At 44.9% G+C, this 26,993-nt stretch overlaps 1 protein-coding gene across 1 annotated transcript; it reads left to right on the forward strand.

Moving 5' to 3' along the window:
• Window positions 1-22,173: 22,173 nt before the first annotated feature.
• Window positions 22,174-24,217, forward strand: LOC123051575 (silicon efflux transporter LSI3). The gene is made up of 2 exons (XM_044474491.1): window positions 22,174-23,430; window positions 23,756-24,217. The coding sequence occupies exons 1-2, from the start codon at window positions 22,248-22,250 to the stop codon at window positions 24,031-24,033; spliced, it is 1,461 nt and encodes a 486-aa protein (XP_044330426.1). The 5' UTR covers window positions 22,174-22,247; the 3' UTR covers window positions 24,034-24,217.
• Window positions 24,218-26,993: the final 2,776 nt, after the last annotated feature.

Genomic DNA, 26,993 nt, shown 5'->3' on the forward strand with positions numbered 1-26,993 from the left:
GTGTTGTCTATGTATCCACACATGTATCTAAGTTTCCTATCAATACAATTCTAGCATGGATAATAAACGATTATCATGAACAAGGAAATATAATAATAACTAATTTATTATTGCCTCTAGGGCATATTTCCAACAGATACGTCTCCAACATATCTATAATTTTTGATTGCTCCATGTTATATTATCTATTGTTTTGGACATTATTGGGCTTTATTATCCCCTTTTATAGTATTTTTGGGACTAACCTATTAACCGGAGGCCCAGCCCAGAATTGCTGTTTTTTTGCCTGTTTTAGGGTTTCGAAGAAAAGGAATATCAAACTGAGTCCAAACGGAATGAAACCTTCGGGAACATGATTTTCTCAACGAACAAGACCCAGGAGACTTGGACCCTACGTCAAGACACAAAAGAGGAGGCCACGAGGTTGGGGGCGCGCCTAACTCCCCAGGCGCGCCCTCCACCCTCGCGGTCCCCCTGTTGCTCCACCGACGTACTCCTTCCTCCTATATATACCTACGTACCCCCAAACGATCATATGCAGAGCCAAAACCCTAATTCTGCCGCCGCAACTTTCTGTATCCACAAGATCCCATCTTGGGGCCTGTTCCAGAGCTCCACCGGAAGGGGCATCGATCACGGAGGGCTTCTACATCACCACCATAGCCCCTCTGACGAAGTGTGAGTAGTTCACCTCAGACCTACGGCTCCATAGTTATTATCTAGATGGCTTCTTCTCTCTTTTTGGATCTCAATACAATGTTCTCCCCCTCTCTTGTGGAGATCTATTTGATGTAATCTTCTTTTTGCGGTGTGTTTGTTGAGACTGATGAATTGTGGGTTTATGATCAAGTCTATCTATGAACAATATTTGAATCTTCTCTGAATTCTTTTATGTATGATTGGTTATCTTTGCAAGTCTCTTCGAATTATCAGTTTGGTTTGGCCTACTAGATTGATCTTTCTTGCAATGGGAGAAGTGCTTAGCTCTGGGTTCAATCTTGCGGTGTCCTTTCCTAGTGACAGTAGGGGCAGCAAGGCACGTATTGTATTGTTGCCATCGAGGATAACAAGATGGGGTTTTCATCATATTGCATGAGTTTATCCCTCTACATCATGTCATCTTGCTTAAGGCGTTACTCTGTTTTCATTAACTTAATACTCTAGATGCATGCTGGATAGTGGTCGATGAGTGGAGTAATAGTACTAGATGCAAGCAGGAGTCGGTCTACTTGTCTCGGACGTGATGCCTATATACATGATCATACCTAGATATTCTCATAACTATGCTCAATTATGTCAATTGCTCAACAGTAATTTGTTCACCCATCGTAGAATACTTATACTCTCGAGAGAAGCCACTAGTGAAACCTATGGCCCCCGGGTCTATCTTCATCATATCAATCTCTTAATACTTAGTTATTTCCTTTGCTTTTTTACTTTGCTTTTATTTTACTTTGCATCTTTATCACAAAAATACCAAAAATATTATCTTATCATATCTATCAGATCTCACTCTCGTAAGTTGTCGTGTAGGGATTGACAACCCCTTATCGTATTGGTTGCGAGGATTTATTTGTTTTGTGCGGGTGTGAGGGACTCGCGTGTAGCCTCCTACTAGATTGATACCTTTGTTCTCAAAAACTGAGGGAAATACTTACGCTACTTTGCTGCATCATCCCTTCCTCTTCGGGGAAAACCAACGCAGTGCTCAAGAGGTAGCAACGTCCACTCCAAGTCCTCTGGATCACGTTTGTTCCAAAAATCACATTCCTGAAGGTTTCATTTCGTTTGGACTACGTTTGATATTCCTTTTCTGCGAAACACTAAAATAGGCAAAAAAACAGCAATTTGGGCTGGGTCTCCGGTTAATAGGTTAGTCCCAAAAATAATATAGAAGTGTATAACAAAGCCCAATAAACATCCAAAACACAGTATAACATAGCATGAAACAATAAAAAATTATAGATACGTGGGAGACGTATCATAATGTTACTGTCTACAAAGCTCAACTTGTTGCAAAACGTTTTCAACAAGTTCAAGGAGTTGACTACGATGAGACCTTCTCACCCGTAGTGATGCTTAAGTCTGTCCAATCATGTTAGCAATTGCCGCATTTTATGATTATGAAATTTGGCAAATGGATGTCAAAACTGCATTCCTTAATGGATTTCTTAAAGAAGAGTTGTATATGATGCAACCAGAAGGTTTTGTCGATCCTAAAGTTGCTAACAAAGTGTGCAAGCTCTAGCGATCTATTTATGGACTGGCGTAAGCATCTCGGAGTTGGAATATACGCTTTGATAGTGTTATCAAAGCATATGGTTTTTTATAGACTTTTGGAGAAGTATGTATTTACAAGAAAGTGAGTGGGAGCTCTGTAGCATTTCTAATATTATATGTGGATGACATTATTGATTGGAAATAATACATAATTTCTGGATAACATAAAAGGATATTTGAATAAGAATTTTTCAATGAAAGACCTTGGTGAAGCTGCTTATATATTGGGCATCAATATCTATAGAGATAGATCAAGACACTTAATCGGACTTTCACAAATCACATACCTTGATAAAGTTTTGAAGAAGTTCAAAATGGATCAGTCAAAGAAAGGGTTCTTGCCTTTGTTACAAGCTATGAAGTTGAGTCAGACTTAATGCCTGACCACTGCAGAAGATAGAGATAAAATGAAAGTCATTCCCTATGCCTCAGCCATAGGTTCTATCATGTATGCAATGTTGTCTACCAGACCTGATGTGTGCCTTGCTATAAGTTTAGTAGGGAGGTACCAAAGTAATCCAGGAGTGGATCACTGGACAGTGGTCAAGAATATCCTGAAATAAGTGAAAAGTGAAGGAAATATGCCCTAGAGGCAATAATAAAGTTATTATTTATTTCCTTGTATCATGATAAATGTTATTCATGCTAGAATTGTATTAACCGGAAACATAATACATGTGTGAATACATAGACAAACAGAGTGTCACTAGTATGCCTCTACTTGACTAGCTCGTTGATCAAAGATGGTTATGTTTCCTAACCATAGACATGAGTTGTTATTTGGTTAACGGGATCACATCATTAGGAGAATGATGTGATTGACTTGACCCATTCCGTTAGCTTAGCACTTGATTGTTTAGTTTGTTGCTATTGCTTTCTTCATAACTTATATATATATATATGTTCCTATGACTATGAGATTATGCAACTCCCGTTTACCGGAGGAACACTTTGTGTGCTACCAAACGTCACAACGTAACTGGGTGATTATAAAGGTGCTCTACAGGTGTCTCCGAAGGTATTTGTTGGGTCGGCGTATTTCGAGATTAGGATTTGTCACTCCGATTGTCGGGGAGGTATCTCTGGGCCCTCTCGGTAATACACATCACTCAAGCCTTGCAAGCATTGCAACTAATAAGTTAGTTGCAGGATGATGTATTACGGAACGAGTAAAGAGACTTGCCGGTAACGAGATTGAACTAGGTATTGAGATACCGATGATCGAATCTCAGGCAAGTAACATACCGATGACAAAGGGAACAACGTATATTGTTATGCGGTCTAACCGATAAAGATCTTCGTGGAATATGTAGGAGCCAATATGAGCATCCAGGTTTCGCCATTGGTTATTGACCGGAGACGTGTCTCGGTCATGTCTACATAGTTCTCGAACCCGTAGGGTCCGCGCGCTTAAAGTTCGGTGATGATCGTAATTAGGGTTTTTGTGTTTTGATGTACCGAAGGTTGTTCGATGTCCCAGATGTGATCACGGACATGACGAGGAGTCTAGAAATGGTCGAGACATAAAGATTGATATATTGGAAGCCTATATTTGGATATCGGAAACGTTCCGGGTGAAATCGGGATTTTACCGGAGTACCGGGGGGTTACCGGAACCCCCCCGGGGGTTATTGGGCCTACATGGGCCCTAAGGGAGAAGAGGAGGGCCGGCCAGGGCAGGCCGCGTGCCCCCTCCCCCCTAGTCCGAATAGGACAAGGAAGGGGGGCGGCGCCCCCCTTTCCTCTTTCTCCCTTCCCCCTTCCTTTTCCAACAAAGCAAGAGGGGGGAGTCCTACTCCTGGTGGGAGTAGGACTCCTCCAGGCGCACCCCTTGGGCCGGACGCACCTCCCCCTCTCTCCTTTATATACGGGGGCAAGGGGGCACCCCATGACACACAAGTTGATCTTCATGATCGTTCCTTAGCCGTGTGCGGTGCCCCCTTCCACCATATTCCACCTTGGTCATATCGTAGCGGTGCTTAGGCGAAGCCCTGCATTGGTAGAACATCATCACCGTCATTACGCCATCGTGCTGACGAAACTCTCCCTCAACACTTTGCTGGATCGGAGCTCGAGAGATGTCACCGAGTTGAACGTGTGCAGAACTCGGAGGTGCCGTACGTTCGGTACTTGGATCGGTCGGATCGGGAAGACATACGACTACTTCCTCTACGTTGTGTCAACGCTTCCGTTGCCGGTCTACGAGTGTACGTAGACAACACTCTCCCCTCTCGTTGCTATGCATCACCATGATCTTGCATGTGCGTAGGAATTTTTTTGAAATTACTACGTTCCCCAACAAAAAGGACTAAGGATATGTTTCTCATTTATGGAGGTGAGAAAGAGCTTGTCGTAAATGGTTACATCGATGCAAGCTTTGACACTGATCCGGATGACTCAAAGTTGCAAACCGGACACGCATTTATATTGAATGGTGGAGCTATAAGTTGGTGCAGTGCCAAGTAGAGCGTTGTGGCGGGATCTACGTGTGAAGAGGAGTACATAGCTGCTTCAGAAGAAGCAAATGAAGGGGTCTGTATGAAGAAGTTCATATCCGATCTAGGTGTAATACCTAGTGCATCGGGTTCAATGAAAATCTTTTGTGACAATACTGGAGCAATTGCCTTAGCGAAGGAATACAGATTTCACAAGAGAACCAAACACATCAAGAGACACTTCAATTCCATCCGTGATCATGTCAAGGAGGGAGACATAGAGATTTGCAAAATACATACATATCTGAATGTTGCAGACCCATTGACTAAGCCTCTTCCACGAGCAAAACATGATCAACACCAAGACTCCATGGGTGTTAGAATCATTACTATGTAATCTAGATTATTGACTCTAGTGCAAGTGGGAGACTGAAGGAAATATGCCCTAGAGGCAATAATAAAGTTGTTATTTATATTTTCTTATATCATGATAAATGTTTATTATTCATGCTAGAATTGTATTAATCGGAAACTTAATACATATGTGAATACATAGACAAAACAGAGTGTCCCTAGTATGCCTCTACTTGACTAGCTCGTTTGTAGTGACCCGATCCCAATGGATCGAAGTCTCTGTGCTTAAGTGTCATCCCTGGATCGTATGCTGACACACACAGTACTCGAGGATTTATAATAGAGGTAAATCACATGTATAGAGTAACATAAATACTATTACCTCAATCCCTTTAGGAGAAGTAACAACAAAGTTGTGGAGTCCTAACAACACCAACGACAAAGTTGAGTGTAGACATCGTAACCCTATCGTATCACTTACTCGTCGTCAGAATCCTGCAACATGAGACGTTGCAGCCATATAGGTCAGTATGTTGAATGTATTGGCAATTTCGCACCATAGAGTAATAACGAGAATTGTCTATCTCTATATGCATATTTGGCTGCTGGAGGCTCTAAGTTTAAATTTTGCATAAAGCTAATTTTTCCCTACAACAAAGGAATAATTTTTTTTTACTACTAAGTTAAATTACCCATATTGAGAATGTAACCCGGCCCCAACTCAATCCCAAAATAATATTAATAACCCAATAAATTCATTAAGTAAAGTGAGGAGATCAAACAATAATTCAAGTACCAGATACTCAAAATGTCCATAACCGGGGAGATGGCTAACCATGATTAGTTTATACACTCTACAGAGGTTTGCGCACTTTTCCCACAAGACTCGATCTCCTCCATTGTATTTCTCGCACTGCATGATGTTTGAGAAACAGATGATCGCGACACAGTCTTTTCGAAGAGGTCCCCTTAACCGATAGATAGGCCGGTACACCTACAATCCCCTACATATGCTAGCCCATCATGGAAAGGATTCCCACAACTTACTCAACTATGCCAGAGCCCATAATGGCATGTGGATACACACAGAAGTTCCTAGCATGAATAATCTTATGATCCCTTTGAGCCAGGGTGGAATTCCATAGGATGATCACACAGGTACCCCGGGAACTCCTAGGACAACACTGGATTCCCCAGGTGCCCACAACCAATCCACCCAGATGTGTATTAAAGTAGCCACCTTAAGTTTCTGTTAGTTAAATATAACTCGTCACATCTTTCATGAATCTCTCATACCAATCCACATCTACGAGCATAGCAAAACAGTATGAGCATATCGTATAATCCCAGGGTTGATAAAAGACAATAGGTTCCTACCTCAACAACTACTTCCCACACCCACATGTTATCAAATCCTACTCATGCAAAGTTTGAGGGTTGAAACTAATGCGTAAAAACTGGGGAATAAAGGGATATGATCAAAGTGTAACTTGCCCTGCTGACGATCGGAAAACCCTAGATTTTCGTAGTAGCAAGCCTCTCACTCCAGAAACTCTTTTTTTAATAAATTTCGCCGTGAAGAAAATTCAGAGTGCAAAAATCATGGATGCATATGATGACCTAATGATTAACATCCAAATTGAAAATTGGGATGTTACAAACTTTGCAAAACTTGATAACCTTGTTGCGTGTAACTCGGTTGGCAAACTCGAGAATCTTGATGGTTTTCTCCTCGTAAGTTAGGTCACTCTCCAACTGAATTGCTTCCAGGGGCACTGTATCTCTCTGAGGAATATCAGCCATCTCTGCATGGCACTTCTTCAACTGGGAAACGTGAAACACATCATGAACTCCTGACAAACCTTCGTGGAACTCCAACTTGTAGGCAACTTCACCCATACATTCCAAACTCTATATGGTCCTACAAATCTTGGGGCTAACTTTCCTTTGACTCCAAATCGTTTAACTCCTCGAAGTGGTGACACACAGATATATGCTCTGTCTTCGACTTCATAGGCTACCTCCTTGTGTTTAGTGTCAGCATAACTTTTCTGCCTAGACTGAGCTACCTTCAGTCTATCATGAATCAACTTAACCTTCTCTTCAGACTCTCTGATTAAATATGGTCCGAACAATTGTCAGTCTCCAACTTCATCCCACATAAATGGTGTCTGACACCTCCTTCCATACAAAGCTTCGAAAGGGGCCATCTTCAAACTAGCCTGGTAGCTGTTGTTATATGAGAACTGTGCGTAAGGAAAATTATCGTCCCAACTAGATCCATAATCTAGCGCACAAGCTCTTAACATGTCCTCCAGAATCTGATTGACTCTCTCGGTCTATCCATCTGTCTACGGATGAAAGGTTGTACTAAACTCTAGTCTGGTACCCAAAGTCTGATGCAACTGATTATAAAACTTTAAGGTAAACTGTGTTCCTCTATCTGATACGATTACCCTTGGAACTCCATGCAGACATACGATCCTGGTCATATATATATATATATATATATATATATATATATATATATATATATATATATCTTGGCCAACTTCGCGCTCGTATAAGTGGTTTTCACGGGGATAAAGTGAGCCACTTTGGTCAAGCGATCAACTACTACCCAGATGGAGTCATATCCTGATCATGTCCTGGGTAATCCGGTGATGAAATCCATGCCATGCTTATCCCACTTCCCTTCAGGTATCGGCAAAGGCTGAAGTAATCCTGTCGGCTTCTGGTGCTCTGCCTTAACTCTCTGACATACATCACATACAACTACATACTCGGCAATATCCTTCTTCATACCTGTCCACCAAAAATGTTGCTTCAAATCCAAATACATCTTGGTGTTTCCTGGGTGAATCGAGTACGGCGAGTCATGAGCTTCCTGAAGTATTAACTTCCTGATCTCTGGGTCATTGTGCACATAAATACGATCCTCAAACCATAAAGTTTCGTGTTCATCCTCACGAAAACCTTTGGCCTTTCCTTTATTCATCTTCTCCTTTATCTCCGCAATCTCCTTATCAATTTTGTGGGCTTCTTGAATCTTTCCCAACAACGTGGACTGAACTTCCAACGCTGCAACAAAACCTCTCGGAACTATCTCCATTCAGAGTTCTCTGGGATCGTGGGCTAACTCCTGAGGTAATCCTCCGGTTACGAGAGTATTAACATAACTCTTGCGGCTCAAAGCGTCCGCTACAACATTGGCCTTTCCTGGATGATAATGCAGCTTCATATCATCATCCTTTATGTGCTCCAACCATCTCCTCTGCCTCAGATTCAACTCCTTCTGCGTAAAAATGTACTTCAAACTCTTATGATCCGTGTATACATCACAACAGTTTCCAATAAGAAAATGTCTCCAGGTCTTGAGCGCATGTACTACGACTGCTAACTCCAAATCATGTGTGGCATAATTCAACTCATGAGGTCGAAGCTGATGTGAGGGATGTGAAACAACTCTTCTGTCTTGCATAATTACGCCTCCAAGTCCCTGGCGAGAAGCGTCGCAATATACTTGGAAATCCTTGTGTATATCCAGAAGAATTAGCACTGGGGCTGTAACTAAACATTTCTTCAACTCCTGAAAACTGACCTCACATTCCTTGGTCCATTTAAACTCGGTGTCCTTCTTCAATAACTCCGTCATGGGCTTCGCGATCTTGGAAAATTTCTCAATAAATCTCTGGTAATATCCTGTGAGTCCAAGTAAACTGTGTATCTCTCCAACTAAGGTGGGTGCCAACCACTCAGTGACAGACTGAACCTTGGAAGGGTCTACTGCTATACCTTCTCCTGATATAACATGTCCGAGAAATCCAACTTCCTTCAACCAAAACTCACATTTGTTGAGCTTGGCATATAGCTGATGTTCCCTGAGCTTCTCAAGAACCAAGCGCAAATTTTCCTTGTGTTCTTCTTCATCCTTCGAGTATACCAATATATCATCAATGAACACCACAACAAACTTATCCAAGAACTCCATGAACACCTTATTCATCATACTCATAAAGTAGGCAGGGGCGTTAGTCTAACCAAAAGACATGACAATGTACTCATATAGCCCGTACCTTGTGGTAAAACTGTCTTAGGTATATCCTGTTCTCGGATCTTCAGCTGCTGGTATCCTGATCGAAGATCGATCTTGGAGAATACTTTAGCTTCCTGCATCTGGTCAAACAAATCATTGATCATCGGTAGTGGGTATTTGTTCTTGATAGTCACCTCATTCAGTGCACGATAATCAACAACCATTCTCAAAGATCCATCATTCGTCTCAACTAAAAGCACTGGGGTCCCCACAGTGATGAACTTGGTTGAATATAACCTTTCTCCAATAACTCCTTAATATGTTTCTTAATTTCCTCCAGATCATTTGCGGGCATCCGATACGGTCTCTTTGATATTGGTCCGGTGCCTGGTAATAGCTCTATCAAAAACTCTATGTCTCGATCTGGTGGCATGCCTGGTAGTTCCTCCGAGAATATGTCGGGATAATCCTTCACAACTGGCACTTCCTCCTGAACAACTCCCGGAAGTGAATTTACTTTGAGTCCTCCTTGGTGCATGCCTAGACACATACTTGATCCTTTTCCCCTCTGGGGTGGTGAGAAGAATTGACTTACTAGCGCAATCGATGTTTCCCCCATACATCGATAGCTAATCCATGCCTAGTATCACATCCAATCCTTGTGATTCCAGAATAATGAGGTCAGAGGGGAAAATATGCCTACCTATGGTCAATGGCAACTGAAAAAATCCTCGGCTAGCCATATGATCCGCTCTTGGTGAGCTTACTAACATAGGTGTCTTAAGGGCTACGGTGGTGGTGGGTTGTACTGGGTGAGCTCCGGTGGGAAGGCGAATGTGGGGTCACGTCTCGAAGGCATCTGATGGGTTTAGGGGGTGAGAATAGAATAGAGTGAGGTCTAAAGAGATAGTTCACTACCCATATGCACATGAGACTAACATATTCATTCCACACCACTCAATATCAAATAAGATTCATACAATCGATCTAAGCTACCGTTACAAAATCTCGCTGACTATTACTATATACATGGAAGAACTTCTAATGGGATAGGGTGGTCGACTAGAAATTTTGACCGGTGGAAGACTCCATAATATTTGCTCTAGCTTCGTCTTCATAATCGTCATCACTATCGGGCTCGGAGTCTGTCGTCTAGTATGATGTAATCTTTTGAATGAATGTCCACTCCAGGTTCAGGATCCCCCATGAATATTCCTAGCTTCTTCTTCCGGTCTTCATTCTTCTCCCGTAGTACAGCAATTTCCTCTTCATATCCATCACGCGTAGCTTTGAGTTCTTCCTCCAGATCCATGTTCCGGGTCATCACCTTCTTCGTGTCTATCATGTTGGCGCACATCTGGTCCTCGTAGCGTTGAATGTACTGGTTCAACTCTTGTATGTAGGCTGCAATGGATTTATCCTTCCTGGTGCGAATCATCTCCCATTGCTCATCTCGGTGTCCACATATTTGGTAGATGGTGTCCTTAAGATCCTTGTTGTACACCTCTCCTATGCGTACAATGGCGATGTGGGCGGCCATGCTCTTTCCTAAACTCCAGGTTGGTGCATCAAAGGAAAACTCGATGGGCTCGGTAACTGGTGTAAAATTCATTCCAGAACACGAACTTGAATCGTCTAGCGCTCCTCTTCTGGTAATGTGGCGGTGTAGGTTCCGATGAAGCTTGGTATGCCGATGTTCAGGTACCTAGTGACTTCCTTCAAGTGTCGTCCGAAAAGGGTGTCGTCATCCGGTTAAGTGAACTTGTTCCTTGGGTCCGCCATCTATAGAGTAGAAATGGAGAAGAGTTAGAAATGAGTAGAGAAGATTATCATGTGGCTTTTCCTAGTGGTCGCGTCCTACAGTCAGCGTGTGCTCTGATACCATCTTGTAGCGATCCGATCCCGATGGATCGAAGTCTCTGTGCTTAAGTGTCATCCTTGGATCGGTATGCTGACACACACAATACTCGAGGACTTATAACAGAGGTAAATCACATGTATAGAGTAACGTAAATAGTATTACCTCAATCCCTTTAGTGAAAGTAACAACAAAGTTGTGGAGTCCCAACAACACCAACGGCAAAGTTGAGTGTAGACATCATAACCCTATCGTATCACTTACTCGTCGTAAGAATCCTGCAACATGAGACGTTGCAGCCATATAGGTCAGTACGTTGAATGTACTGGCAATTTCACAGCATAGAGTAATAATGAGAATTGTCTATCTCTATATGCATATTTGGTTGGTGGAGGCTCTAAGTTTAAATTTTGCATAAAGCTAATTTTTCCCTACAACAAAGGAATAAATTTTATTTACTACTAAGTTAAATTACCCATATTGAGAAGGTAACCCCAACTCAATCCCAAAATAATATTAATAACACAATAGATTCATTAAGTAAAGTGATGAGATCAAACAAAAACTCAAGTACCAGATACTCAAAATGTCCATAACCGGGGACACGGCTAACCATGATTAGTTTATACACTCTGCAGAGGTTTGCACACTTTTCCCCACAAGACTCGATCTCCTCCGTTGTATTTCTCGCACTGCATGATGTTTGAGAAACGGATGATCGAGACACAGTCTTTCCGATGAGGTCCCCTTAACGATAGGTAGGCCGGTACACCTACAATCCCCTACATCTGCTAGCCCATCATGGAAAGGGTTCCCACAACTTACTCAACTATGCCAAAGCCCATAATGGCATGTGGCTGCACACGGAAGTTCCTAGCATGAATAATCTTATGATCCCTTTGAGCCTGGCTGGCATTCCATAGGATGATCACACGGGTACCCCCGGGATCTCCCAGGACAATACTGGATTCCCCAGGTGCCCACAACCAATCCCCCCAGATGTGTATTAAAGTAGCCACCTTAAGTTTCCCTTAGTTAAATATAACTCTCACATATTTCATGAATCTCTCATACGAATCCACGTCTACGAGCAAAGCAAAAAAGTATGAGCATAACGTATAATCCCAGGGTTGATAAAAGACAATAGGTTCCTACCTCAATAACTACTTCCCACACCACATGTTATCAAATCCTACGCATGCAATGTTTGAGGGTTGAAACTAATGCATAAAAGCAGGGTAATAAAGGGATATGATCAAAGTGTTACTTGCCTTGCTGACGATCGAAAAACCCTAGAGATTCGTAGTAGCAAGCCTTGCACTCCGGAAACTCTTCTTTTTTTAATAAATTTCTCCGCGAAGAAAATTTAGAATGCAAAAATCATGGATGCATATGATGACCTAATGATTAACATCCAAATTGAAAATAGGGATGTTACATCGTTAATCAAAGATGGTCAAGTTTCCTGACCATAGACATGTGTTGTCATTTAATGAACGGGATCACATCATTAGAGAATGATGTGATGGACAAGACCCATCCGTTAGCTTAGCATAATGATAGTTATGTTTCTGTTTCTATTGCTTTCTTCATGACTTATACATATTCCTCTGACTATGAGATTATGCAACTCCCGAATACCGGAGGAACACCTTGTGTGCTATCAAACGTCACAATGTAACTGGGTGATTATTAAGATGCTCTACAGGTGTCTCCGAAGGTGTTTGTTGGGTGGCATAGATCAAGATTAGGATTTGTCACTCCGAGTATCGGAGAGGTATCTCTGGGCCCTCTCGGTAATGCACATCACTATAAGCCTTGCAAGCAATGTAACTAATGAGTTAGTTGCGGGATAATGCATTGAACGAGTAAAGAGACTTGTCGGTAATGAGATTGAACTAGGTATGTGATGAGATCGAACGCTAAACAAATAAATAAGAATAAATTGCAGCAAGGTATTTTTGGGTTTTTGGATTAATAGATATGAAAATAAAAGCAAGGAAAAATAGATCGCAAAGGCAAATATATGAGGAAGAAGACCACGGGGCCGTAGGTTTCACTAGTGGCTTCTCTCGAGAAAAATAGCAAATGGTGGGTAAACCAATTACTGTTGGGCAATTGATAGAACTTAAAATACTCATGATGATATCCAGGCAATGATCATTATATAGGAATCACGTCCAAGATTAGTAGACCGACTCTTGCCGCCATCTACTACTATTACTCCACACATCGACCGCTGTCCAGCATGCATCTAGTGTATTAAGTTCATGGAGAAATGGAGTAATGCAATAAGAATGATGACATGATGTAGACAAGATCTAGCTATGTAGAGATATACCCCTTCATTTTATCCTTAGTAGCAACGATACATACATGTCGGTTCCCTTTCTGTCACTGGGATCAAGCACCATAAGATCGAACCCACTACAAAGCACCTCTTCCCATTGCAAGATAAATAGATCAAGTTGGCCAAACAAAACCCAACTATCAGAGAAGAAATACGAGGCTATAAGCAATCATGCATAAAAGAGATCAAAGAAACTCAAATACTTTCATGGATATAAAAAGATAGATCTGATCATAAACTCAAAGTTCATCGATCCCAACAAACACACCGCAAAAGAGTTACATCATATGGATCTCCAAGAGACCATTGTATTGAGAATCAAGAGAGGGAAATGAAGCCATCTAGCTACCAACTACGGACCCGAAGGTCTACAAAGAACTACTCTCGCATCATCAGAGAGGCACCAATGGAGGTGGTGAACCCCATCCGAGATGGTGTCTAGATTGGATCTGGTGGTTCTAGACTCTGCGGCGGCTGGATGAATATTTCATCGACTCCCTAGGATTTATAGAATATTGGGGCATTTATAGAGCAAAGAGGCAGTCCGGGGGGCACCCGAGGTGGGCACAACCCACAAGGGCGCGCTTGGGCCTCCTGGCATGCCCTGGTGGGTTGTGCCCCCCCAGGGCACCCCCCAGGCGTAGCCAGGGCCCGTTGTGTTCCTTCTGGCCAATAAAAATTCTCTGTAAAGTTTCATGGCATTTGGACTCCGTCTGATATTGATTTTCTACGATGTAAAAAACATGGAAAAGATAGCAACTGGCACTTGGCATTATGTCAATAGGTTAGTACAAGAAAATGATATAAAATGATTATAAAACATCCAAGATTGATAATATAATAGCATGGAAAAATAAAAAAATATAGATACGTTGGAGACATATCAGTATGATGATACCGACGATCGAATCTCAGGCAAGTAACATACCGATGACAAAGGGAATAACGTATGTTGTTATTGCGGTTTGACTGGTAAAGATCTTCCTAGAATATGTAGGAACCAATATAAGCATCTAGGTTCTGATGTTGGTTATTCATCGGAGATGTGTCTCGGTCATGTCTACATAGTTCTCGCACCTCGCACACTTAACGTTCGATGACGATTTGTATTATGAGTTATGTGTTTTGGTGAACGAAGTTTGTCCGGGGTCCCGGATGAGATCACGGACATGACGAGGAGTCTTGAAATGGTCGAGAGGTAAAGATTCATATATTGGAAGGTAGTATTCGGACATCGGAATGGTTCCGAGTGATTCAGGTATTTTAACGGAGTACTGAGGGGTTACCGGAACCCCCCAGGGGAATTAATGGGCCTACATGGGCCTTAGTGGAGAGAGAGGAGGACCGCAAGGATTGGCCACGCCCCCCATGGCAGTATGAATTGAACTAGGGGAGGGGGTGGCGCCCCCCTTCCCCTCTCCCTCTCCCTCTCCTTCCTTTTTTCCCTCCGGTGAAGAAATGAAAAAAGGGGGGCGAATCCTACTAGGACTAGGAGTCCTAGTAGGACTCCCCCATGGCGCGCCCCTCTTGGCTGGCCAACCCCTCCTCCCATCCTTTATATACGGGGCGGGGGCACCCCAAAGGCACAACAATTGTTCTCTTAGCCGTGTGTGGTGCCCCCCTTCACAGTTTACTCCTCCGGTCATAGCGTCGTAGTGCTTAGGCGAAGCCCTGCACGGATCACATCACCATCACCGTCACCACGCCATCGTGCTGATGGAATTCTCCCTCGACCCTCTGCTGGATCAAGAGTTCGAGGGACGTCATCGAGCAGTGTGCTGAAACTCAGAGGTGTCGTACGTTCGGTACTAGATCGGTTGGATCACGAAGACATTCGAATACATTAACCGCGCTAACCTAATGCTTCCGCTTTCGGTCTACTAGGGTACGTGGACATACTCTCCCCCTCTCATTGCTATGCATCTCCTAGATAGATCTTGCGTGATTGTAGGATTTTTTTGAAATTGCATGCTACATTCCCCAACACACGCCCCCTCCCCTTTGATACGTCTCCAACATATCTATAAATTTTGATTGTTCCATGCTATCATATTATCTGTTTTGGATGTTTAATGGGCTTTATTTACCTTTCCCTCGCAGCTCCACCGACGTACTTCTTCCTCCTATATATATCCATATACCCCGATAACATCCAGGAGCACCACGAAACCCTATTTCCACCGCCGCAACCTTCTGTACCTGTGAGATCCCATCTTGGGGCCTTTTCTGGCGCTCCGCCGGAGGGGGAATCGATCACGGAGGGCTTCTACATCAACACCATAGCCTCTCTGATGATGTGTGAGTAGTTTACCACAGACCTTCGGGTCCATTGTTATTAGCTAGATGGCTTCTTCTCTCTCTTTGGATCTTAATACAAAGTTCTCCTCGATTCTCTTGGAGATCTATGCGATTTAATTCTTTTTGCAGTGTGTTTGTCGAGCTCCGATGAATTGTGGGTTTATGATCAAGATTATCTATGAACAATATTTGATTCCTCTCTAAAATCTTTTATGCATGGTTTAAATATCTTTGCAAGTCTCTTTGAATTATCAGTTTGGTTTGGCCTACTAGATTAATCTTTCTTGCAATGGGAGAAGTGCTTAGCTTTGGGTTCAATCTTGCGGTTCCTTTCCTAGTGACAGCAGGGGCAGCAAGGCATGTATTCTATTGTTGCCATCGAGGATAAAAAGATGGGGTTTATATCATGTTTGTTGAGTTTATCCCTCTACATCGTGTCATCTTACCTAATGCGTTACTCTGTTCTTATGAACTTAATACTCTAGATGCATGCTGGATAGCGGTCGATGTGTGGAGTAATAGTAGTAGATGCAGAATCGTTTTGGTCTACTTGTCGTGGACATGATGCCTATATACATGATCATGCCTAGATATTCTCATAACTATGCGCTTTTCTATCAATTGCTCGACAGTAATTTATTCACCCACCATAGAACTTGCTATCTTGAGAGAAGCCACTAGTGAAACCTATGGCCCCGGGTCTATCTTCCATCATATTATTTTCCTATCAACTTGCTATTTCTATTACCGTTTATTTTGCAATCTTTATTTTCCAATCTATACAACAAAAATACCAAAAATATCTTATTATCTCTATCAGATCTCACTCTCGTAAGTGACCATGAAGGCATTGACAACCCCTTTATTGCGTTGGTTGCGAGGTTCTTGTTTGTTTGTGCAGGTACTAGGTGACTTGTGTGTTATCTCCTACTGGATTGATACCTTGGTTCTCAAAAACTGAGGGAAATACTTATGCTATTGTGCTGCATCACCCTTTCCTCTTCAAGGGAAAACCAACGCATGCTCAAGAGGTAGCACCCTTGTGCTATTCGGACTCCCCTTGGGGGGGGGGGCACCCCCTTGTGGGCTGCCCTCTCTCTCCCATATGGTCAATAAGGCCGAATACTTTCCCCTGGGGGTTCCGGTAACCCCTCGGTACTCCGATAAATATCCGAAACGTCCCGTAACCATTCCGGTGTCTGAATACCATCATCCGATATATTAATCTTTACCTCTCGACTATTTCGAGACTCCTCGTCATGTACGTGATCTCATCCGGGACTCCGAACAATCTTCGGTTACCAAAACACATAACTCATAATACAAATCATCATCGAACGTTAAGCGTGCAGACCCTACGGGTTCGAGAACTATGTAGACATGACCGAGACACATCTCCGATGAATAACCAACAACGAACCTGGATGCTCATATTGGTTCCTACATATTCTATGAAGATCTTTATCGGTCAAACCGTAATGACAATATACGTCATTCCCTTTGTCAACGGTATGTTACTTGCCCGAGATTCGATCATCGGTATCCTCATACCTAGTTCAATCTCGTTACCGGCAAGTCTCTTTACTCATTATGTAATGCATCAGTCCGCAACTAACTCATTAGTCACATTGCTTGCAAGTCTTATCGTGATGTGCATTATCGAGAGGGCCCATAGATACCTCTTCGATACTCGGAGTGACAAATCCTAATCTCGATCTATGCCAACCCAACAAAAACTTTTGGAGACACCTGTAGAGCATCTTTATAATCACCCAATTACGTTGTGACGTTTGATAGCACACAAGATGTTCCTTCGGTATTTGGGAGTTGCATAATCTCATAGTCAAAGGAATATGTATAAGTCATGAAGAAAGCAATAGCATTAAAACTTAATGATCATTATGCTAAGCTAACGGATGGGTCTTGTCATGTGATCCCGTTCCTCAATTGTCAATACAAGTCTATGGTCAGGAAACTTAACCATCTTTGATTAACGAGCTAGTCAAGTAGAGGCATACTAGGGACACTTTGTTTTGTCTATGTATTCACACATGTATCAAGTTTCCGGTTAACACAATTATAGCATGAATAATAAACATTTATCATGATATAAGGAAATATAAATAACAACTTTATTATTGCCTCTAGGGCATATTTCCTTCAAAACCCTAACTTAAATTATCAACCAGAATCGAGGCAACATGATTTTCTTCCTGGCTATCAGCCGCCAGAGCTGTAGTCAGAAGAAGGGGAGAAGAATCCACGAACTGGTTGGCGGAGCTTGGTGTGGAATGGGGTATCGCATGTGAATTTTTTTGATGGTATCGTCTGGTTTGTATATTTATTTATTTTTCCCGTGAAAATTTTCAATCTATTCATCTTCCACCATGGCATGACAATACAAAGATCACCGGAGGTAATAAAATTACAATCAGTTCCGTGGACCACCTAGCGATGGCAACAAGCACTTGAGTGAGCTCAGGCGCGCGGCCATCATCGCCCATCCCTTGTTGGAGCTGGACAAACCTTGTTGTAGTAGACAGCCGGGAAGTTGTCGTGCTAAGGCCCTGTAGGGCCAGCGCACCAGAGCAACTACCGTCGCTGATGAAAAAAGTTGACGATCGGAAGGATCAAACCTATAAACACTAAAACGAAGACGAACGAAGACCAGATCCAAAAGATCCACCAAATACCAGCACCGAACGAATCCCACGAGATCCAATGGAGACACACACCCACATGCCCTTCGACGACATAGACGCACCATCGGGACGAGGATAGAACGTGGAAGACATTATTTCTACGAAGGGACATCGTTGCCGCCACACAATCCCAATTAGGACGCTGAACCTAACAAGAACGAGAACATGGTCCCTCCCGGCGGCGGGGGTCCGAAGTCCTTCACACCTCCATGGCCCAAAAGCCATCGGAGATGGGGCGGACCAACGGTGGAGCCAGCGGGAGGAGGAGGTAAGCTTGAGATCTTTTCTTATAGAGGATAAAATAGAAGGCGTATAACATGCAGTAGCTTCGTAGAAGACGGCGTGGTCTCCACTTTTTTATATAATTATTAGAAAACGAAAAACAGAAGCGTAACGTGATTCATTTGTGTTGTCAGTCAAGAACGTCAGATCTCTCCGAAATGTGGTCGTCAGGGAGTACATGTGCTCTGATGTAGGTACAGGTGGAGGGATGATGTTGTTGGGAAACGTAGCATGCAATTTCAAAAAATTTCCTACGCTCACGCAAGATCTATCTAGGAGATGCATAGCAACAAGAGGGGGAGAGTGTGTCCACGTACCCTCGTAGACCGAAAGCGTAAGCATTTGACAACCTGGTTGATGTAGTCAAACTTCTTCTAACTCCGACCGATCAAGTACCGAACGTACGACATCGCCGAGTTCTGCACACGTTCAGCGCGATGACGTCCCTCGCCTTCTTGATCCAGCATGGTGTTGAGGAAGTAGATGAGTTCCGTCAGCATGACGGCGTGGTGACGGTGATGGTGAAGTGATTCTCTCAGGGCTTCACCTTAGCACCGCAAAACTATGACCGGTGGTGTAAACTATGGAGGGGGGCGCCGCACGCGGTAACGATTGTTGTTGTGTGTTCTAGGCGCCCCCTCCCCACATATATATAGGTGGGAGTGGGAGGATAGGCCGCTGGGGGCGCCCTAGGGTTGGCCACCGCCCCCTAGGAGCCCTGCCTTGCCCTGCGCCCCCTTTCCATGTATGCATGAAGGGGAAGGAAAGATGGGGGGGGTGAGGGATGCAAGTGGGAATCCTAATCCACACTTTCCTTTTCCTTCCCCCCTTTCCTTATCCTCCTCCTATAGCCTTATAGGGTGCAGCAGCCCCTTGTGGGCTGGTGTGTTCATTCACAAGGCCCATATGGCCCATAGGATTGCCGGGGGTACCTGAAACACCTTCCGGTGACCTGATACCCTTCGAAACACTTCCGGTGTCCGAATACCATCGCCATATATATATATATATATATATATATATATATATATATATATATATATATATATATTAATCTTTACTTCTTGACCATTTCGAGACTCCACGTCATGTCTGTGATCTCATCCGGGACTCCGAACAACATTCGGTCACCAAATCACATAACTCATATAATACTAAATCGTCATCAAACGTTAAGTGTGTGGACCCTACAGGTTCGAGAACTATGTAGACATGACCGAGACACCTCTGTGGTCAATAACCAATAGTGGAACCTGGATGCTCATATTGGCTCCTACATATTCTACGAAGATCTTTATCGGTCGAACCGTTATGACAACATACGTTATTCCCTTTGTCATCGGTATATTACTTGCCCGAGATTTGATCGTCGGTATCTTGATACCTAGTTCGATCTCATTACCGGCAAGTCTCTTTACTCGTTCCATAATCCATCATCCCGTAACTAACTCATTAGTCACTTTGCTTGCAAGGTTTCTTATGATGTGTATTATCGAGAGGGCCCAGAGATACCTCTCCGGTACTCGGAGTGACAAATCCTAATCTCAATCTATGACAACCCAACAAACACCTTCGGGGATACCTGTAGAGCATCTTTATAATCACCTAGTTACGTTGTGACGTTTGATAGCTCACAAGTTATTCCTCCGGTATCCGGGAGTTGCATAATCTCATAGTCGAAGGAATATGTATTTGACATTAAGAAAGCAATAGCAATAAAATTTGAACGATCAATATGCTAAGCTAACGGATAAGTCTTGTCCATCACATCATTCTCCTAACGATGTGATCTCGTTCATCAAATGACGACACATGTCTATGGTTAGGAAACTTAACCATCTTTGATTAACGAGATAGTCTAGTAGAGGCTTACTAGGGACACGGTGTTTTGTCTATATATCCACACATGTATCAAGTTTCCGGTTAATACAATTCTAGCATGAATAATAAACATTTATCATGATATAAGGAAATATAAAATAACAACTTTATTATTGCCTCTAGGGCATATTTCCTTCAGATGTGTGGGGCATGGATGCTTCACACTTAGAGGATATTTGCTTGGGCTTCCTGCCAGCTTTCCATTGGGGCCGGTGTGCTTAAGCAGCACGGTCCAAGTAATGGCTTATGCCCCCTTTGTGCTTTTTCGGAGACCAGGACACATATCTTGTTCTCATGCACGATTGTTCGAACCCTCTAGGGTTTCATACACGCGGTACTGGGACCTGCCTGGAAGGCCCTAGAGTTTGCAGAGTTCCTTGAGACCAGAGCGAACTAGACCGGGCAAAATCGCCGCCTATTCTGGATAATTTTGTGGCGATGTCATGGACGTTATGGTTCGCAATAAAATGGTGATTGAGTGGGTGTTCCCACGGCAAGCATCTTACTCCTTAAATTCCTTACTTTCTTGCAGCACTGGCACTCGCTTTCTAAGCAGTGTAACCGCGACCAGCTTGGGCTAATGCTGGATGCAATCTTGGCTACCGTGCGTCGCCTATCCTCTTTATAGGGCCGGTTTGGCTACTGCTACTTGGTGGCTTTTTTCTATTTCTTTTATGCTTTTTTAGATGTGATTGAGTTGATGCCCCAGCCGTCTTATTTGCTGTGACTGTGACACTTGGGATTTGATTGTATGGATGTTTGCTTTATTTATGAAACGTGAAACAAGCCTATTTCAATAGTTCCTCGTGGTAGAACCAATCCACTAGTGGTTCAAGTACTAGACCTCATACTTGTGATCGCATTTTCCTGGAATTACTTTAGGCCTTCCAACGATATACAAGATATTGTGCCGGCTCAGTATATCTGAGGTGCTCATGGGTATAGTGTGCATGCGTGTGTTTATAAGGTTGAGTGTATGTGCGTTTGTGGTTGTAATGTGTTAAAAAACTGATATTGCAATATTTAGACGAAATATGCTTAAGCTGGCCCCATTAGTTCGACCATCATGTTGTCTCGCTAAGGCATGTCTCATGCAAGCTCAGTACGGCTTAAAGGTTGTCGTGCAACTAGGTCGGACCAATGGCGTCATCAGCATTTTGTAGCGCAAAGCGTGCACCTCGCGAATACTTCAATTCCATGCAAAGACTATCAATTCCGTGTCTAGCAGTATTCTCCGGTAGAAATTACAGTCCATCATTTTTCATTTGCACATCACGCCCATCTAATTTGATTGTTGCCGTATGTACAAGTTGATTTTATTCTGCACTAGTCAGCCCGTATCACTGTTTGATTTTATTTCATGCAATTGGAAGGAATGTACACAGTAGTAGTTTCCTAGAAGTGTCATTGAGTGAAAGACTAGACTACTGCAAATGGCCAAGTCTGTAGCAGACTCGACTATTTTATATAAAATCGAAAAGAGTTCAATTAGTTCGTACAAAGGAGACCTTAACTTGTTAACAATATCGTAACCCCATTTTAGAGTTTGGCACTGCCCTGAGTGTACCTGAGTGTAAGAAAACGTACGTTGTGGTGCAACTAGGTCGGACCAATGGCGTCACCTGCAACTTGCGGCGAAAGTGTGCACCTCGCGAGTACTTAAGCCCCGGGGGGAGCCCCCTCGATTCCCACGGCACAAGCCACAACAGCTAGCAGCTGGGATCGATCCATCACCCAGTCGCATATACACGAGTGAACAGGTCAATCTAGCATGGCGCTGGCGTCTTTGTCCAAGGTGGTGCTGGGGTCGGCGGCGTTCGGGGTATTCTGGGTGCTGGCCGTGTTCCCGTCGGTCCCTTTCCTGCCGATCGGGCGCACGGCGGGTGCGCTGCTGGGGGCTGCTCTGATGGTCGTCTTCCACGTGATCAGCCCGGACGACGCCTACGCGTCCGTGGACCTCCCCATCCTGGGCCTCCTCTTTGCCACCATGGTCGTCGGCGGCTACCTCAAGAGCGCCGGCATGTTCGGGCACCTTGGCCGGCTGCTGGCGTGGCGGAGCCAGGGCGGGCGCGACCTGCTGTGCCGCATCTGCGTCGTCACGGCCCTCGCCAGCGCGCTCTTCACCAACGACACCTGCTGCGTCGTGCTCACGGAGTTCGTGCTCGAACTCGCCGCCGAGCGCAACCTCCCCGCGAAGCCGTTCCTGCTGGCGCTGGCCACCAGCGCCAACATCGGGTCCAGCGCCACGCCCATCGGGAACCCGCAGAACCTGGTCATCGCCTTCAACAGTAAGATCTCATTCGTGGGCTTCCTCCTCGGCATCCTGCCGGCCATGCTCGTTGGTATGGCCGTCAACATGGTCATGCTGCTCTGCATGTACTGGAAGGACCTCGAGGGGAGCAGTCCCGACGCGGTGGCCGCCGAGAAGGAGATGGCGGCAGTCGAGGAGGGTCGCCGGCCGTCCCCGGCGACGTCGACGACGCTCAAGAGCCCCGGCCGGACGATGCTGGTCCAGTCCTCGTCGCTGGTCGCCGGCGCCGACCACGAGTCGGTGATGGTGGAGAGCATCTCGACCAAGCACCGGTGGTTCATACAGTGCTCGGCGCCGCAGCGGAGGCTGTTCCTCAAGAGCTTCGCGTACGTCGTGACCGCCGGCATGCTGGTCGCCTACATGCTGGGGCTCAACATGTCGTGGACGGCCATCACCACCGCCGTCGCCCTCATCGTGGTGGACTTCCGCGACGCCGAGCTCTGCCTCGGCAAGGTGTCTTACTCGTTGCTGGTTTTCTTCACGGGAATGTTCGTGACCGTGAGCGGGTTCAACAAGACGGGGCTCCCCGGCGCCATCTGGAAAGTCATGGAGCCATACTCCAAGATCAACCACGTGAGGGGCATCACAGTGCTCTCCCTCATCGTCATCGTCCTCTCCAACCTTGCCTCCAACGTACCAACCGGTTAGTGAATTCTTACACCGTCAAGTGTACTTCTTTATACACTACACTGTACGTATCACACTATCACTTGTGCTAGCTGTTGTGCATGCACGTAAAAAGTTTGTATTTTGTGTAGATCTTTCTTGTTACGGCATGGTACCGGAACTATAGCTTAGTGGCTAGCTAAGGGGCATGGAAAGTACTGCCGGTTTCGTTCGTTTGTGCTGCTGACGCATTGAGCATTTTGTGCTCTACATATATGCCGTGCGTGCATGACAGTTGACAGGACGGCTTGGAAAAATTATGTGGCGATTAACTGACACAAGGATGCGTGTGGTTCATGCAGTGCTGCTGATGGGTGACGAGGTGGCGGCGTCGGCAGCGACGATCTCGACGGCGGCGGTGACGCGGTCGTGGCTGCTGCTGGCGTGGGTGAGCACGGTGGCGGGTAACCTGTCCCTGCTGGGGTCGGCGGCGAACCTCATCGTGTGCGAGCAGGCACGCCGGGCGCCGCGCAACGCGCACGACCTCACCTTCTGGAGCCACGTCGTCTTCGGCGCGCCGTCCACGCTCGTCGTCACCGCCGTCGGCATACCCCTCATTGGCATCATCAACGCTGCCTAGTTCGATCCACCAAAATTATTAGTACTACTACTACTAGCACATGCCGATCGAAAGTTAAAAGTTGACGAACCGCTGCATGCTCAATTATATATGCATGCTCCATGCGCACGGTCGATCCATCGATCGAGTAGAAATATTTCTGAAGTATGTTCATTTTCCCCTTTTTGCAAAACTGAGTCTGTTACATATATGTAGTCTGTATGTATATACTGATATTTGGTAAGCATCGTACGTAGAGGTATCAGCGTGCACTGGTCGTAATTAAGGAGAGAAGGATGTAACAAGTGTGTTGATTAAGTAAACATATCATCCGCTTGTCTTTGGAGAGCAAATACACTAAAGTGACAGAGACGGGCTATAGCAGATGCCACATCGGATTTGTGCGCAGATAAAAGAGAGAGGAAAGAGAAGAGAAGAGGGCTACAAGCTTAGAGCATCTCTAACAGATCCTGTAAATCGGGTCGTCCGCTATAATAATCGCCAGTTTGCAGCATCCATCTCGTATCCCTGACCCGAACACATCCTTCAAATCCGGCCGTCTCGTTTTTTTGTGAGATCCCGCATCCACGAGCCCAATTCCTCCATATGTGCGGAATTTCGCCCTTTTTTGGAGACTCCCCTTTCCATTGGCACGAACCACTTTTCCCGGCTTCATTTCATTCATTTCATGCTTCCCCTCCCCCCCCCCACCCGCCACACATCCCTGCCCCTTGGTGCTGCCCCGCGCCGCATCCACTCCACGTACTTTCGACAGCGTTGGTGACCATTTGCGTCTGTGGCTCGCGTCCGCCGCCGGCGCCATGGATCTTCCCGGGAGCTCGGCGCGTGGGCTCGTCGCATGCGGATCGGGTTGGTTCCGATGACTGTGAGCGGCGCGCGTCAGGGGAAGAGGGCGGCGCGGCTTCGCTTCGGCCGGTGGGGAGAAGAAAGGGGCGGCGCGATGCGGCTTTGCTTCGGGCGAGGTAGGTCCAAATCCCACCGGTTCGTGCTCGATTTTGGCCCGAAGTAGGTTCGAGTGAAACTCATGGCGTTTTGTAGATGGATTGGAGTTCGTCTTGTCCTTTCGTCCGATGATTCGAACATAGAAGATTTGATCCTCGACGACGATGCCGACAACCTAGTGTTGTTGCATCTCATCTACGAATTTGAGGTGGGACCGAAGAAAAAGCGGCGCGGATCGACGGTAGGTCGGCTATGCATTGCCCGCAACCAAGCTATGCAAAATTTGTTTGATATTATTGAAATGTGTAATTTGTTTAATGCTATGCAAAATTTATGATGCGGTGCAGGATGCGTTTGCGGGATCTGTTCCGTTGGTACGCTCGCCGCACTGTAAAAAAGTTATACAGGCGCCCTTATACGCGTTTTGCGAGACGCGCGGTTGCTGGATATGCTAGATATGCTCTTGCAGCCGGTTGTAACACTAGTATGACCAAATATTAATGATACTAGAGAATATCCCGCGCGTTGCTGCGGGAATCGATTGCAATATATTTCAGTGATTTGATTGTATGAAGCTTCCATTGTTGAATTAATAATATATAAATTAAAGCTAAAAATAAATATTATATATTGTATTTGATTATTGTGTAGTTAGAAATATTTTGAATATAAGTGGCATAGCATGATGGATTTTTTTTCATGCATATTGAGTGGACCTTGATGAGGTGTCATGTGTGGTGACGTAAAAGGTGTGCATGAGATCAACCAATAATGAAAAACTTTTTCTCATGCATATAGTGGTGGCCCTTTGATGAGATGTTATGTGTGCATGTTGATATAAATAGGATAGTGAGGATCAACTTATGTATATAAGATGACATACTAGTATGACCAAATATTTTATGAATGAACTATTAGGTTTTTTTAGAAAAGGAGGATGACCTCCGGCCTCTGCATCTGAGAGATGCATGCGGCCATTTTATTGATTATTCTCGAGGACCTTACAGAGTAGAACAACAATATGCCTGAATCCGTCATCTTGGCAACATCTGCCGCTACTCCTATCCAAATGATGAAGGGGTGCAAGCTGGGCCACATACCCAGACCTCTCACCTAAGCCTAACATCTAAAGCCGGAGACCCCGACCGAGCCATCTGCCGGGTCTGGGGCTCAAACCGGTCCGACCCACTCACATGTGTCGTCGCCGCCATCTTTCACTGGTCCATCTTCAGAGCAGATTGAGGTGACAACCTTGGCAGGTCCTTCGCCATCGACGCCAGCACGATGCCAAACGACGACCTCCACCTACGCGAGTCTTGGCAGGTCCTCCGCCATTGACGCCACCACGGCGCCAGCCGATGACCTCCATCTACGCGAGTCCATCTCCTAGCAACGGGCGTAAATCCATGCTAGGATAGGGCCGCACCACCGCCGTCGCCCACCACCCACAAGCGCCACCAACCCCAAGGTTCCCAAAGTGGCGCCTTCAAGAAGGGAACGACGCCGTGAGTTCCGCCGCCGCCCAACAAAGTTAGGGCTTTCGCCTGGGAGACCTAGGGGAAGGTGAAGTGAGGAGATCAGTCCATATTGACGCCTCCAAGGAGGGGAACGGCGCCCTCAGGCATCGCCTTCGGCGCGGCCGGTCATGGCTGGCCAGGGATTTCGCCCGAACTAGATCCCCGCCACCGGCAGCGCATTGAAGGAAATCTGCCCTAGAGGCAATAATAAAGTTATTATTTATTTCCTTATATCATGATAAATGTTTATTATTGATGCTAGAATTGTATTAACCGGAAACATAATACTTGTGTGAATACATAGACAAATAGAGTGTCACTAGTATACCTCTACTTGACTAGCTCGTTGATCAAAGATGGTTATGTTTCCTAGCCATAGACATGAGTTGTCATTTGATTAACGGGATCACATCATTAGGAGAATGATGTGATTGACTTGCCCATTTCGTTAGCTTAGCACTCGATCGTTTAGTATGTTTCTATTGCTTTCTTCATGACTTA

This window comes from Triticum aestivum, chromosome 1A (assembly GCF_018294505.1).
Source record: "Triticum aestivum cultivar Chinese Spring chromosome 1A, IWGSC CS RefSeq v2.1, whole genome shotgun sequence".
Lineage (NCBI taxonomy): Eukaryota > Viridiplantae > Streptophyta > Magnoliopsida > Poales > Poaceae > Triticum > Triticum aestivum.

Bases quoted from the DNA above. Each gene is read 5' to 3' on its own strand.
- LOC123051575 (XM_044474491.1), top strand. From the start codon at position 22,248: ATGGCGCTGGCGTCTTTGTCCAAGGTGGTGCTGGGGTCGGCGGCGTTC. The intron at 23,431-23,755 runs GTTAGTGAATTC...TGGTTCATGCAG, and splicing joins TGCCTCCAACGTACCAACCG to TGCTGCTGATGGGTGACGAG.